Below are 14,410 nucleotides of genomic sequence, written 5' to 3'. Positions count from 1 at the left end.
GTACTTAATCATAATTCATCAAACCATAAAATCTCGCATTTCACATACTCATGAGGAATTTACAAGATTTACTAACGGTGAATTTTCTTTTTCTCCATAAAAATGTAAATATAAAAGGTCTATTTCGTATACGTATAGTTATTACGGTCTTTGAAATTTGACAAACTTTCGGTCATTGCTGTCCTTCGAATAAAATCTAGGTATCAGCTAGATACTTTTGGAAATTATTTAGGAAAACATTTATTTTTTTATTTTTTAACACTTCGTTGCAAGTGTACACAGAATAAAATTAAAATAATTAAATAAAAAGAAGAACAACTGGCGACCTTATCACTTTAGCTACCTCTCCTAGGAAAGAACAGGCAATTCACAGGATAAAAATGCGATAAACGACTATTTTTAAACAATACACTAAACACGTATATTAATTCGATATTAACAGCTTTTTGATTCATCTAAATTCATGAATGTTATAGAGTTCTTAAAAGTACGTCAATTATAAGATAATATTTGATTCTTGTCTATAATGAACCAAGTTATGTCAATGTCATATTGACGTTTGTTTTCGCTCGTTTTCGTTTTTTTTGTGGCTATGACTTTCGCCTAACCTGTGAGCCGATGTAAATTTGAAGATTATTTCAGTTAATACTTATGTGGTTAGGCGATAGTGCCTAATCTTTTAACACTAGATTGTAGCGTTATTTTCTGACGCGTTCATTTGCTTGCTTGATTAGTGTCTTGTTAGTGGCTTGTCTAGTTTTTTTGTTGGATTCCATGCATTATTATTTTAACCTAGAAATGATTGTTTGTCAATCGCTTTCTCTATGAGGTCTGTACATTCTACACTTTTCATCCGATAACCATGTCGTTTAATAGTTTAAAGCGTTTAAGGAGATATTGTCTGCATCGAGTTCGGACAGACTTTCTTACTCGTTAGTTTAAGACGAAAAGTTCAGCCACAGATACAAAGAGGTTGCACAGACTATTAATTTACATTTTTTAATTGACGTATTTTATTGTCTTTGGGATTCTTAAGGTAAGACGTCCTGCTGTTGTCAAGGTGTTAGTCATTCACGTGTTAATTGTAGAACAGTTGCTGCTTAGATGTGCCTTGAATACGTGACCAAGTAGGTCAGAATAGCAAGATTGACTATGGAACCATAGTACAATAACCCCTATAATTCATGAAAATTTATGCTATTGTCAAATATACTATTTTTATTTCATGTCCAAAATAATATTTTTTTTTCGCTGTTGATATATATTTCGCACATAGCGCTGGTACTTTTAACTTCTGATAGTGATAGCAATGTTGTTGTAACTGTCGTTAAAGTTTTCTATATTTTGTATGGTACAGAAAGCAACCTTGATGTGAGAAACTTACAAAATTTAAAAAAGTACGATCAAAAAACCTCTATCAACTTTTTAATACTATTGTATATATGTCACGTTCAACGCTTTCGATTCAAAATCGAAATATTATTTATACAAGAAACACAGTGTACACTAATGTACATCAGTAAGAATTAATGCTTCTAAACATTTACTGCTAGTATTCTCGGCATTATTGAGGTGCCAACAATTAACAGACACAGCGCACGCTTATAACAACTCTAAGCTACTCTCTCAAATACATGCGAACACACACATTCACACATACTTAATTTTTTATTAGTTTTTTTTAAAACATGTACCTAGCTGATTGTTAAAAAATTTCGTCACAACCTTTTTGACATGAATAAAGTTTTTATTATTATACAAGGGCGTAGAACAGAAAAGAAGAACTGGCTCTCCGTAATTCTTCTCAAGTTCTGATTTCAAAAATGCTGTAGAACGACAACCTATTTGTAAAGCTAAATAAAAGTTTAACCTCTAAAAGCAATAGGCTGAATTTATAGATGTCAGCTATATCTCAAGTCGGTGTTAAATCATGTTATTCGTGCCCCATACCTCACTGGGAAAACACGCAACACTGCAGCCGTGTTTCGCTTTGTATAATGTGTAATTAAGCTTATTTATACGTACTTTCTTGTTAACCTCATAAAAGTCTCTCATTGAATCTAGTTTAAGTTGATGCTTAAAAGAACTTTAAACCCGTCTCCGAGAAATCCTTCAAAATAATTCTGGAACCTTTCCAACAGTTATCTTTACCTGAATCTTAAATTAATTACAATTCTGGTAAAATTTCCGCAATCTGCAGGAAATATAGTAAAATTAAAATAATATGTAATCTCCAGCAACCCACTCGCCATCGTTAATACGTTATCTTTTATAACTGAAATTACAAATCAACTCGTGACGCTGGGATAAATCGTCAATTTTTGAAATTGTATGGTCTTTTAAGTTTTCGAGGTTTATCGAAAATAACGCATTAAATTGTAAGCAAATCATCATTTGTTTATAATTTTTAACACAAAAAGCTACCATTACAGCTTACTCCAATTGACAACAAACTCAAATATTGACATAAATATCACAATAAAAACCACGACTTTAGACAGCATATTAAAATATTTACAAAACGACTATTTATTACAGTATACATTTTTGAAGCTATTATTATTGCTGTATTTGTTGCGAGGTGGATAGGTATTCCTAATTTTAATTAATTAAAACCCTGTAAATGTATGTACAACGAAAACATTGTGCACTTATCATAGTACTAGCAATTCACCAAACAATGAATTAAATAAATGTTAGCTATTATTAAGTCTCTCAAAATGGATGGAATTATTACGTCCAACTTGCCAATTAAATTGTCATTTCATTCGTATTTTATCAGTACACTTATTATTTAAAACATCTTCTAGATCACTGAAACCCCTAATATGCTTCATCGGCAAGATGTCGTACCTGGCTGGCGGCATGGCAATCTCCATTCGCGGTCGCCAGGCGAGTCGCAGGGAGGCTCCAATTCTCGTGGTAGCTCCACACTCGTCGTTCCTCGATAGCTGTATCGTGTATGCTACCAAAATGTCCTCGGTTATCGTGAGGAAAGAGAGCATGGACAATTATGTTGGAAGTAGGTAATTTCTGGTGGTGGATTTTGGGTTGGAGTTGGTTTGGTCGTTGTGTGGTGGCGGTAGGTGGTTTTGGTATTTATATGGGTTAGAATTAAGTTCAAATTGAACATTAATGTATATTTAATTGGAAGTTATAGTAAGTATATGCAACAGTGAAAGCATGCAACTAATAATCCTTATAAACCTTACAAACTGTGGTAATTTTTAGGTTTTTCAGATATAAATGTGGCTGGTGCATTGTATAGGAAGGATAATATAGTAAATTAAATTAAATTAAATTTTGGGTCTAAGGCAAGCCTCACAATGTTTTTCTTCACTGTTCGAGCGAATGTTTAATGCGCACATAGGAGAAAATACATTCGTCCACGACCGGGGTACGAACCTACATCGTCAGGGATGAGAGTCGCACGCTAAACCAACTGAGCCAACACTGCTCTTAATATATAGCATATGTATATATTCAAGTCAAAGTCAAACAATTGATTCCAATTAGACCACCTAAAATGGCACTTTTAAACGTTAATAAAATATAAAGATGATTCTAGTTGCCCCTTCCGAAATGTAGTTTCGTGTGGAGAAGAATGGGAAAAGAAACTCCACACTTATTATTTTAAAATAAAATTCACAATGTATTTAAAATACATTAGTTCAATAATTATATGTGACGACAACATATTCTTAGAAAAAAATTACTATTATTGTATCGTTGGTATACATGATCCTCACATATTTACAAATATCGAAACCGTAGTATATTATACATTAAAGAGTAATAAAAAAAGCAATGAAACAGTGTGTGAGATAAAAATAAAATAATAACAGTTTGTATTATAGAACAAACATGTAAAATTAGATCAGCAACCAATTGATTTTGACAAGGCTGTATGATTGTCCTATGAAGCAGGACTAGCATGTTTCCAAGCATTCCTATCTTAAATATAACCCTCTTTAAAAAACTGATTGCGTAAGATTTTCATGGACGGAAATGCCTTGTCGATATGCTTTGACATTATTGTTAATTTGTAAAGCTTCATTGTAGGCATTGTACTCTTTCAATGTAACGAGTAATCCGTGAAGGCGTTTGAAAAGAAGTTTTGTTATGCAAATGACTCTTTAGACCGCTCAACATCTGGCAACTTTTCATGGAAATAAATTGTACTTACGTGAATGTTATACCAAAATTTTTGAAATACAAGAAACGCTGTGTACTGTGTATAATAACAAAATTGCTAAATTTATTAAAGCAAGATGTTGTTATACTTAAATATGTACTTGACAGTGTGAAATAGCGACATCTAAGCCTTAACCGAATTAATCTCTAAAGTCTCCTTATTAAACAGCTCTTTCTCCTTGGGCCGATAAAGAGTCCCGTGTGAAGAGGCTTGAGTTTCGGCGCAATGAAATCAGTCAACCACGTAGTCATAAAATGAGCATGTGTTTTCCGAACGATCAGCAATCCGCGAAGCATTGACGTCTGAAGTCTGCGCAGGCAACTCCTGAGCTTCTGAAAGAAGATAGGCTGGTTTAATACCTATTAGCTAATGCCGTCTTGGGCGTCTAAGTGCGGAAACTAAACACAAGGACACATAATTACTAAAAACATATAACAGAATTACCTGGGATGGAGCACTTGACTTTATATGAAATCGGGGACCAAACATCCTGCAAGTCAGCTATGAAAGACAACTACCGCAACCTATGGACACTTATAGTCAAAGGATGCTTTGCTCATCATATCTCCTTGATAACATATCTACTAAGACCCGACCCAGACTTCGCTAGTTAACTAAATTTATATATATATTAATGACATTGTATAGTTTCTGCCCGCTGTAGCACCTAACCTAGTATTCGAGATTATATTAACATGAGAGATGATGCTGTAGCCAACGACTCTGAAGAATGCTTTTAACACAAAAATGAGAGACACTTGGACCAAATAAATCTAAGTAGCGAAGTATAATGTTGATATTAAGGTTGTTATATAACCTCTTTTCTCATGGAAACAGCGTATATCGAAGGCAAAAGGAAAAATTTAAACGACCTTTTTGCCTTTTTTGACCTTCAGACAGGAAGCAATAAACATCTTAGTCGTATTTTTTAAGACATTATAGGCAAAAAGATATATTTCTTGATCGAGATAGATTTCTTGAATAAAGTGATACCCATCTCCAAAACAGGAGACAAAAAGACAGGTCATCTTAAAGACACGTGACAAAAAGGATGGGACATCTTAAAGAGACTTAAAATCTATATGTATACAAAGTGGATATATAGTCGACACCGCCGACATCTCATTGCAGATGCGACGACTATACATAAAGTTTACAAGCTATATTTCTGATATCCATAAGCACGCTGCCATGGCAACTGCGTTATTGATTTCTACTGTTTGCTATACACGAGATTTCAGTGGCATGTTGCATTTAACACTTGCTCGTTCGACGAAGGAAAAACTTGCTGAGTTTATTGCCCGTTCTTCTCAGAACAAGGCCTCCTGGTAGTTTTGCGAACGGATGGTGTAGTTTTGCTTTTTCGCGAATTTTGTAAAAGTTTTTGACATTCGTAGGCATGCCCTAAGACGCATCTAAACTGAATAAACGAATTTTGATTTTGATTTTGTTCTTTTCATAATACCTAGTCACTTTATGATAGATTTCAGTAAATAATAAATGATGTCTAACAAAATAATAATAAATTATTAGACAAAAAAGAAAAATAACAAAACAAAATGCGTGTGGTGTGGTAATAATTGGCTCTGGCTTCGCATTATGCTGTGGAGTAGACGTATTTCACAGTGCTGGTCATTCTGCCAGAGACCACATTTAGTTTGCACCTCAGACGCAAAAAAGAAAAGGAATGTAAGAAAAAAAATTGTAAATATTTCCAAAAATTAACAGAGTTGCGTCACAAGAGGTCGCGTTTTGTATAGTGTTGAAAAAGCTTTTGTCTCGAAGGACAAAGCCTTCAATCATATTTAATGTAACTAATATTTCAAATATGATTATGTATAGTAGCTTCATCATATTTTATGGCATTCTCGAAACGCTATTATGTAAAGTGGTTAGACAAAATATATAACTCGAATTGTATAACGAAAACGCATTTGACTGTATTTTTGTCTATGATGAAAATCAAAGTTAATAGAAACTTCGATGTACAATTTTAAAAATAATTTGGTGTTTTGATTCAAATTGTTGCTTTACAGCGTGCGATTTTTATCCCTGAGGTCGTTGGTTCGACCTCCAGCTGTGTACCGATGGCCTTTCTGTTTATGTGCAAATTTAAAATGCGCTCGACCTAAAAAGTCGACAGCATGAGTCACAGGCTGATCATCTGCTTGCCTATTATAATGGCAAATGATCATGAAACAGATTCAGAGATCTCAGGCCCAGAACATTTTGATTTAAATTAATATTCGTTGATGTGCGCTTTAAAATCGTCTTAGTATTTTAAGAGTTAAGGATGTTTGTATTAGTGAGCTACCCACGACCGTGCTAGATATGATTTTTACTTCCTTTATTAGCTACATAGCAACATGTGGAACATTTTGAGACTCTTGGTCTCTATATGGTAGCATAGCGTTCAGAATATAAAAAGAAAACTGGTTTTTAGTATCGTGCAATAAAAATCTTTCTCGGAGTTCGATGAATCAATTTGCTGATTACTCAAATTAGTCCAGCCGTCTGCGAGTTTTTATTTATATACATACATAGTTTAGACTTTTTCAAATCAAATCAAAGCCACACAACACAATTTACACTTATGAACGTCAAAAAAGAAATATACATTAAATGCTTCTAATTTTACATTTACTGCCAGTTCTCAAGTCAAGGGCATAGAACGGATGAGAAGAGCTGGCAATAAACTCTCCGCCACTCTTTTTAATCGCCAATTTTTCTTTTTTAAATAACAAAATAATTTTAGAAATCTAATATCTAAGAAATAATAATCAGTCCATACATTTCGTATTAAAACATCAAAACAAATATTTTAAATTCTATTTTATTTATAACAGAACGAACTAAATAATATGGTTCAGTTAAATACTTTTCATTTGACCTTTAACGGGTACCGAGGAGTACAGCATAAATCTGCACTCTTCTTGCTCTATCGATCGCCTGTTGAATGCAGTCTGCAATTGACTGATTTCTAGGCAATATTTTAACGGGATTTCCGAAAGCTTTCACATCGTTGTATAGCTTATGTACTGCTTATGCTGCAAATTGGTTTCGATAATTGCGGTGTAAGTTTTGACAGTTAAACCGGTGATGATCAAATGATCAAATATCCCTAATCAGTGTTGGAAATTGCCAGCAAACTGGCCTGTCGCCCAATTCAGCCGTTCATGATATAATAACTAATTAAATAATTTAATTTAAAACTCTCTTACAGACATGAGTAGGGTCAAGAAAGTTACAAATTCAACTACTGGCCCAATACAAGTCCCAATACTTGATCATTGAAAATGTTTAATATTAAAACCTAATCCCATAAAGAGTTTAATGGCTTCTCGCGTGACAATAGGGCTTCGATACAAGGTTACAAGTAAGCTAGAATTACGTAACATCAGAATGAATGGATTTTCTACATACGAAGTAATTTTAGGTCGCTTTCTATTGTTATTTTCTAATAGGTATTGTAACATGACGAGTATTTAATGTATAGGTAATATTATAATCCGAATTTTCTTTTACGTAAGTGAAAAAAATTGGGGGTCAAAGTCAAACCAATTTACATTTAAAATGAAAATAGTGAAATACTACTATAGTCTCTATTAAGACTGACTCTTTGCATTTGTCTGTTTATTTCCTTTATCAATACGTTTAGCTAGAAGTAATAAAGTGAGAATTTTTTTTCATTTACACTAATACTTAAATATCTTTCGTAAACTAAGTAATTTACTCCACAAAATGTGTATAGCTCTGAAACGAAAATCGGATTAAAAGGATTTTATATTTCCCAAAAATATTTCCAAGAAACAAGAAATACAACTGTTAAATTACATAAATGCAAATATAAAGTGGGTAAAAAATAGCAAAAACATCTCTACGTTAGCGGAATTGAAATATGTACAAAATTACTGTTATTTAAATCAGTGTAAAAAATCATAACGTGATTAATAAAAACTACTTCATACAAATGGGTAATTCAGAAAATTGTTTATAGTATAGACAAGTAGATGTAAACGAACGGTATAACTATTAACAACAGTTTTTTACAAACAACCCAGACGGTGATAGGCTAAAGGATTTAAAATAATAGATATAGGAAAGTAGATATTATAAAAACAGGGGCATAGACAAGCAGGTGATTAACATCCAGCCTGTTTGTTATGACGCTTGCCTTCATCGTCTAAACGAGTGTTAAATGTGCATATACAAAGAACAGTCCATTGGTACACAACCGGGGTTCGAACTTGAAAGCACAGGATTGAGTATCGCAAGCCAACCACTGCTCATACACAACATTATATTTAAACTAAAACATGTTTTACAAGTTAAAACGAACACAACTTGTAGTCCATAGTCAATCAACAATGTACGATGCTCTCAAAGAAAACAAAATGTCGGGTTTGTTTTAAAAGTTTAGAAAGAAAAATCGACCTTACCGAACCAATCGATCTGACCGAACAGATTATATTATTTTATACGAAATAAAAGATTCTATTATACAATTTTATTTTTTTACCGGTTTAATAGCGAAATGTATATGTTTTTCTGTATCTAATATATAAATTAAAATACAGCTAGAAATGTACTGTTAATTCCGATAATCGGTCCTATTGTCAATCATATGTCACGAGGTGGGTTACATTTCCGGTTGATGAACGATACGTCAAATGAGATTAATGCCTAATATGACAGACAGACAGATATCACATTTATTACTAATGAAACACACACAGAAACACACAAAATAATAGCAATAATAATAAAAAATATATATGTAAAGAAAAAAAAGCAATAATTAACAGTTTATATGTGTAATGTGTGTACAGTTTAAGCGTGTAATGGCACATCCATTACATCTGCTCTGTGGAGTAGACTAATTCCACAGCGCTGGTCATTTTGTCAGAGAACACAAGAGTGTGTCTCAGACGAAGTCATGGAAGATGTGTGTGTAAAAGTATACAGTAAATAAAAAATAAGTCAATAAGAATATTTATATAATATAACGTATAGCTATTTGTCTAAGTATATTTTATAGTAATTTAATGGAGATTCTATTAGTTCCGAAGTTTTATATATAAAGCCTTCATGTTAAAAACATGATTAGTTTGGCTTAAAACGACACGCTATTTACCACTTTGTATTACGTACATAACACCAGTAACAATTGGTTACCGACTGGTTCACAGGAAATTAATTAAAATAGAATTAGAATTTGGGTTTCAGAAAAAAATTCTCACGATATTTATTGGGTAATCAGTGTTGTGATCTTGGCCTATGAATAATTCTTTTGTAACATACCCATAAATTTTTTTACATGTCATTAAAGCATTTCACGCTTAACACAGACGAATGGTCAAATTAAGGTTTAAAATGCGCAGTAACAGCTTTCACCTATAAAAAACTGTTGAGTGTAGATTAAATGCAACTAGTGATTATCTGTGTAATTGCTTTAGCCTATTGAACTTGTAATTAAAAAGTTCGCTAGTTCAGCGTATGTCAAAGTCAAAAATCATTTATTCATATAGGTAATGCAGCGGTCAATTATTACGTCACGCAGTTTTTGGTGATTTTTGCCTCCCCCCCCCTCCCCATGTAACATGACGTAACGTTTTTCTGCTCTTTTTTTCATTTATCTGGTGTAAGGTACGGTAAAGTCAAAAATAATATTAACAATAACGCATGATTCAATCTGCGCCCCCCCATCGTAACGTTCCCCCCCAATTCGTTACTTTACGTTACGTTTCAATACTTGAACGCTCCCGAACACAATGTACACTTGTGACCGTCATAAATAATAGATTAAATAAAAATATAGATTAAATGCTTCTAATTTTACATTTACGGCCAGTTCTGAAATCAAAGGTGTAGAACGGAAGAGAAGAAAAAATTTATTTAAGTACATTTTTTTCATAAAAATTAATGTGCCTTAATACACTATTAATTATTAGTAGCCATATTGTTACGTTTTGGTAACGTAACACTAGATGGGTTGCGTTCGATTGTAATTGGTTAAACGACGTATTAGTATCGTGCAGTTGACCAATCACAGTTGAACGGTTTGCTCAATAGTTTCGTCTTTCGATTCGAATCTCATCTCCGTAATAATACACTTATTTTACGAGGTTTATTTTTAGTAGTTTTATATTAATATAATATTATGTAGTAGCTTGGTATTTGCTTTTTGTAATAAATAAATAGTTATGCATGGTAATATTTTAATGCTTATGCTAAATATCAATTACGATAAAATTATTGACATAAAATAAATTGTGTTTCAGAATTAATAAACTACACGCAGCCGGTTTATGTGTGGCGTGATGATCCCAACTCTCGACAGAACACGATTAAGGAAATCATTGAAAGAGCGACTTCTAAGGAGGATTGGCCCCAGGTAATTTTACGAGAAGATATTCATATCTCTCATAACTGACTAGGGTATAGTTATGTAAATTTATTTTCGCTACCTAAATAAACAAGGGTAGTACATAATTAGGTACTGCGTTTATTGTTATCTGATCTTTTTGATTGTCAGTCATGTTACGGCTTGAATATTAATCAATTTAGCTGCAGTTCGCTTTTAAGGATAACAATAATTTTAATTGGAAAAATCTAAGCTATGATTACAAATTGGATTGGAATTTGGCGATACATATATCGTTATCATGTCTTTGAATTTATACTTGTTTTGGCGCGTTAGTGAAACATAATCAGAGTAAATTGTTACGATGCGCGCGCACAGGGTCACAAAAAACCGACACCCGGAAGTTAGACAACATTTTAGTTTTTTCTGTTATTAATGTTGTTTTTTTCTACAAACGTAGAATAATTTTTTTTAAAAGATTTTCATCTTTAAACACCAAAGTATAACTTCTAAGGCGTATACATAAGTACACATACGTGATTTAAAACTCTAAATAAAGAAAATAACGATAGAATTCTTTATTTTATATGTATACTTATTTTACATACAAAAATTAAGAAACATTTACATGTGTGTAACGAGCCACTTATACCTAAGCGATGTTCAAGATAAAACGAAATATGTTTTCACACGATTTTATTCTAAATAGCAAAAGAGTAATTTAATATCTGTGTGTTTTTTGATTGATAATGTTTGTTTTTAAGTATGTATTGACCTTTTGTGCCTGATAAACAAAAGCGATACTTTTAAAACACCGGCGTAGCTTGCCACATACATATATATATGTATGTATACATGAGTTTTGAAAATCACGATTAAGTAGAATAATGTTTATATATGTGTAAATATACGAAATATAATTCCAGGTGCTAATCTTTCCCGAAGGAACATGCACGAACCGGTCATGTCTGATAACCTTCAAGCCAGGAGGTTTCTACCCAGGCGTTCCCGTTCAACCCGTCACCATTCGATATCCCAACGCGAAAGATACAGTTACTTGGACCTGGGAGGGACCTGGCGCGTAAGTATTTTTCATAATAATTGATTTTACTAAGACATTTTTTCTATTGGATTCCATACTTATTTCGGCAGGAAGATAACAATGGCGGCCAATGTCTTTGCGTTAATAACCTAATTATACGATATCTGATCTCTTATGAACACAGGTATAAAGTGAGATGGATAATACTTTGGATATAAGGGACCAAGCAACAACTTTCATCAACAGACATTGGAGGCAATTTTTTTAAAATAATTATTTAAACATTTTCAGATTGAAACTCCTGTGGCTGACATTGACACAAGTACACAGCTCGTGTGAGATAGAGTTTCTGCCAGTGTATTATCCAAACGAAGAAGAGAAGAGAAACCCTAAACTCTTCGCGAGGAACGTTAGAGATGTCATGGCTAAGTAAGTGACAGCCAAGTTCGATAAGAATTCTTAATTAAATTACATTTAAACCGTTTCTAACTACTAATACACCAATGCTGAGTAGATAAAACTTGAAAATCATTTCTTTTTTTCATTTCACTGAATTATTCCAAAGATACAGAAATTAATTTATTCTCATTTAAATTGTTTTTACAATTTGAAATGAGTTAAAAGAAAGTGTAAAATTTTAAAGCACGTACGTACGTACGCCAGTATGTACGTTTAACTATACGTACGAAACGTACATTAAAACGGATTTACTAGTAACATTTATAACATTTGAATGAATGGTTGCAGAGCTCTCGGAGTACCAGTACTGGACTATACATATGACGACTGCCGGCTCATAGCAAAGGCCAAACAATTGGGTATTCCCGGGGGCGCAGCCATTCGGGAAGTCGCCGAATTGAGAAGCCAGCTTAAGTAAGTGAAATGTCACATAACAGTTAATAAAAAATAAGTTTATTAGTTATTGTTTTTTGTATATTATTGAGAATAGATAGAAACACATGTAACGTTAATTTATGATTTATTTATTGAACTAGCTAACTGTGGAATCTTCTCTAGGACTTAATTATTTTGTTCGGAACATTTCTAATTAAAATCTACTTAACAGATATGTCATAGGTATTGTTTTAACATATATGCTGGGATTGAAGCTTGATACGGTTAAGTAGAAAAGTTTGCCTCTTTTCTTTTTTAGTAGATAAAATCTTACAACTGTGTCTTCCCTGAGAGATACGGTCTCCAACTATTCAAATTTCGAGTGTACTCACTCAAAAGCCGGCAACGGTACACTAAATAGGGTGTCAATGATTACTTTCACTATATTCACTAGGCTATTAAAAGTAGCAGATTGGCAATTTCATTCCCAGCTACAGTATCTTTGAGTACCTGAAGCTATATTTATTTACGAAATATAAAATACATAGGTGAAGTTGGGTCGGGCTACTACTTTGTAAGGAGACCTTTGAGTTTAAGTAAATTGTATTATTGCAGGCTGGACGTCGCGAACTACGAAGTGGACCTGATAGAAACAGGTCTGCAGGGCACTCCTCGCTGGCTGACCCTGGAGCAGTTCGCATTGAGGATGGATGTGCTCATCACGGTGCCTTGCTCTCGGCTTTACAAGATATTTGTGCAGGTAATGGAACCCGCGACTTGCATTTCGATTTTATTTCATTTATACGATATTTATATATTTACGATGCGCGCACACACCGACACCTAAATTCGACATCGTAAAGTTAGGTCTAGGTAGCATGGAAATCAATAACTATGTTCTAGTTGTATATTCCAGTATTTTTATATTTAGAACACGTGTTTCGTAACAGTACAATTAAACTGTGAATAAATAAATATTATTTTGGTTTTTATATTTAGGATTAATAATTATCGTAAATTTACTGCATTTTAGTTACTTTTTTCCATATGCCAAAGAAGTATAACTTCTAAATCATGAAAATAAGTACACACACTCTTTTTAACCTAAAATATATATATCTAAAATAAATTACCTTAACATGAGTAAAAATAAATAATTTTATTTAACTTTGCAGCCATCTATAAATTTGATGTACTTCCCTGACTACCTCCTTGCGACACTTTTCATCTTGTACCAGCACGAACCACTTTCTCTGCTAATTGCCTATGGATTTAAGGTACGTGTAATCCAGATGCTGGGGAATGGGACGCATAAAATTATTAATATTTATTATATGCGTAGGTTTTTAAATACTTGTTATCACAATCAGTCTAATAATTCAATGTAACCTTTTTAAGAAAGTTACTTGTATGGAAAAACTTTAAACTAGATACTTTGTTTCATTACATGTAACAATATATAACAAATTGTATGCGCAGTTGGCACATTTATCTAAATATAAATATAAAAAATAAAAAAAAAATATCCCCCGATAAAGAAAGAGACTTAGCGTTAAGCCTGAAGAACAAATGGTTCTTTTAAATTGAGAAACAATTATTACGGATGGACCTTTACAACAATATTACAATCCGTTTTTATAAAAGAAATGCTGAATTTTTTAAAGATTTTCGATGGCTCTGGGACGGGGAGATTAGACATAACAAGCTTCGAAGAGTTAGCGGCTCGAACTCTCAATCTTGGACCGGAAGACGCTCACAATCTCTTCAGAGGAGCTGACGTCGAGAAGAAAGAATATATCACATATGGTAATAATAATATTCTTAACTTTCTGGAAGTCTCTTTTCTCTCGTGCGCTCTTAAGGGATCTCTTTCTCCTTGAATATTCTTGTCGGGATTTTGAGAGAAGTTTTAATCTTCCTTAAACAAGTAAATCACGGAAACTAAATAAAGAATTTGGTTCTGGGTTTATTTATT

The 14,410-nt window shown here is 33.0% G+C and overlaps 1 protein-coding gene across 2 annotated transcripts in view; it reads left to right on the top strand.

The window, feature by feature from the left end:
• LOC111003489 (lysophosphatidylcholine acyltransferase) overlaps window positions 1-14,410 on the top strand; it is a 36,997-nt gene that overhangs the window by 19,151 nt on the left and 3,436 nt on the right. The window contains exons 3-10 of one of the 2 annotated variants that reach the window (XM_045630839.1): window positions 2,811-3,022; window positions 10,477-10,589; window positions 11,486-11,640; window positions 11,893-12,030; window positions 12,349-12,474; window positions 13,051-13,195; window positions 13,611-13,712; window positions 14,100-14,241. In XM_045630839.1, the coding sequence (XP_045486795.1) occupies window positions 2,811-3,022; window positions 10,477-10,589; window positions 11,486-11,640; window positions 11,893-12,030; window positions 12,349-12,474; window positions 13,051-13,195; window positions 13,611-13,712; window positions 14,100-14,241 (1,133 nt within the window). The remainder of the gene's footprint in view (window positions 1-2,810; window positions 3,023-10,476; window positions 10,590-11,485; window positions 11,641-11,892; window positions 12,031-12,348; window positions 12,475-13,050; window positions 13,196-13,610; window positions 13,713-14,099; window positions 14,242-14,410) is intronic. The other variant, XM_045630838.1, reaches the window with a different exon arrangement.

This window comes from Pieris rapae, chromosome 13 (assembly GCF_905147795.1).
Source record: "Pieris rapae chromosome 13, ilPieRapa1.1, whole genome shotgun sequence".
In the NCBI taxonomy this organism is placed as follows: domain Eukaryota; kingdom Metazoa; phylum Arthropoda; class Insecta; order Lepidoptera; family Pieridae; genus Pieris; species Pieris rapae.
The sequence above is the reverse complement of the archived record's forward strand: the minus strand, read 5'-3'. Positions and strand labels throughout refer to the sequence as shown.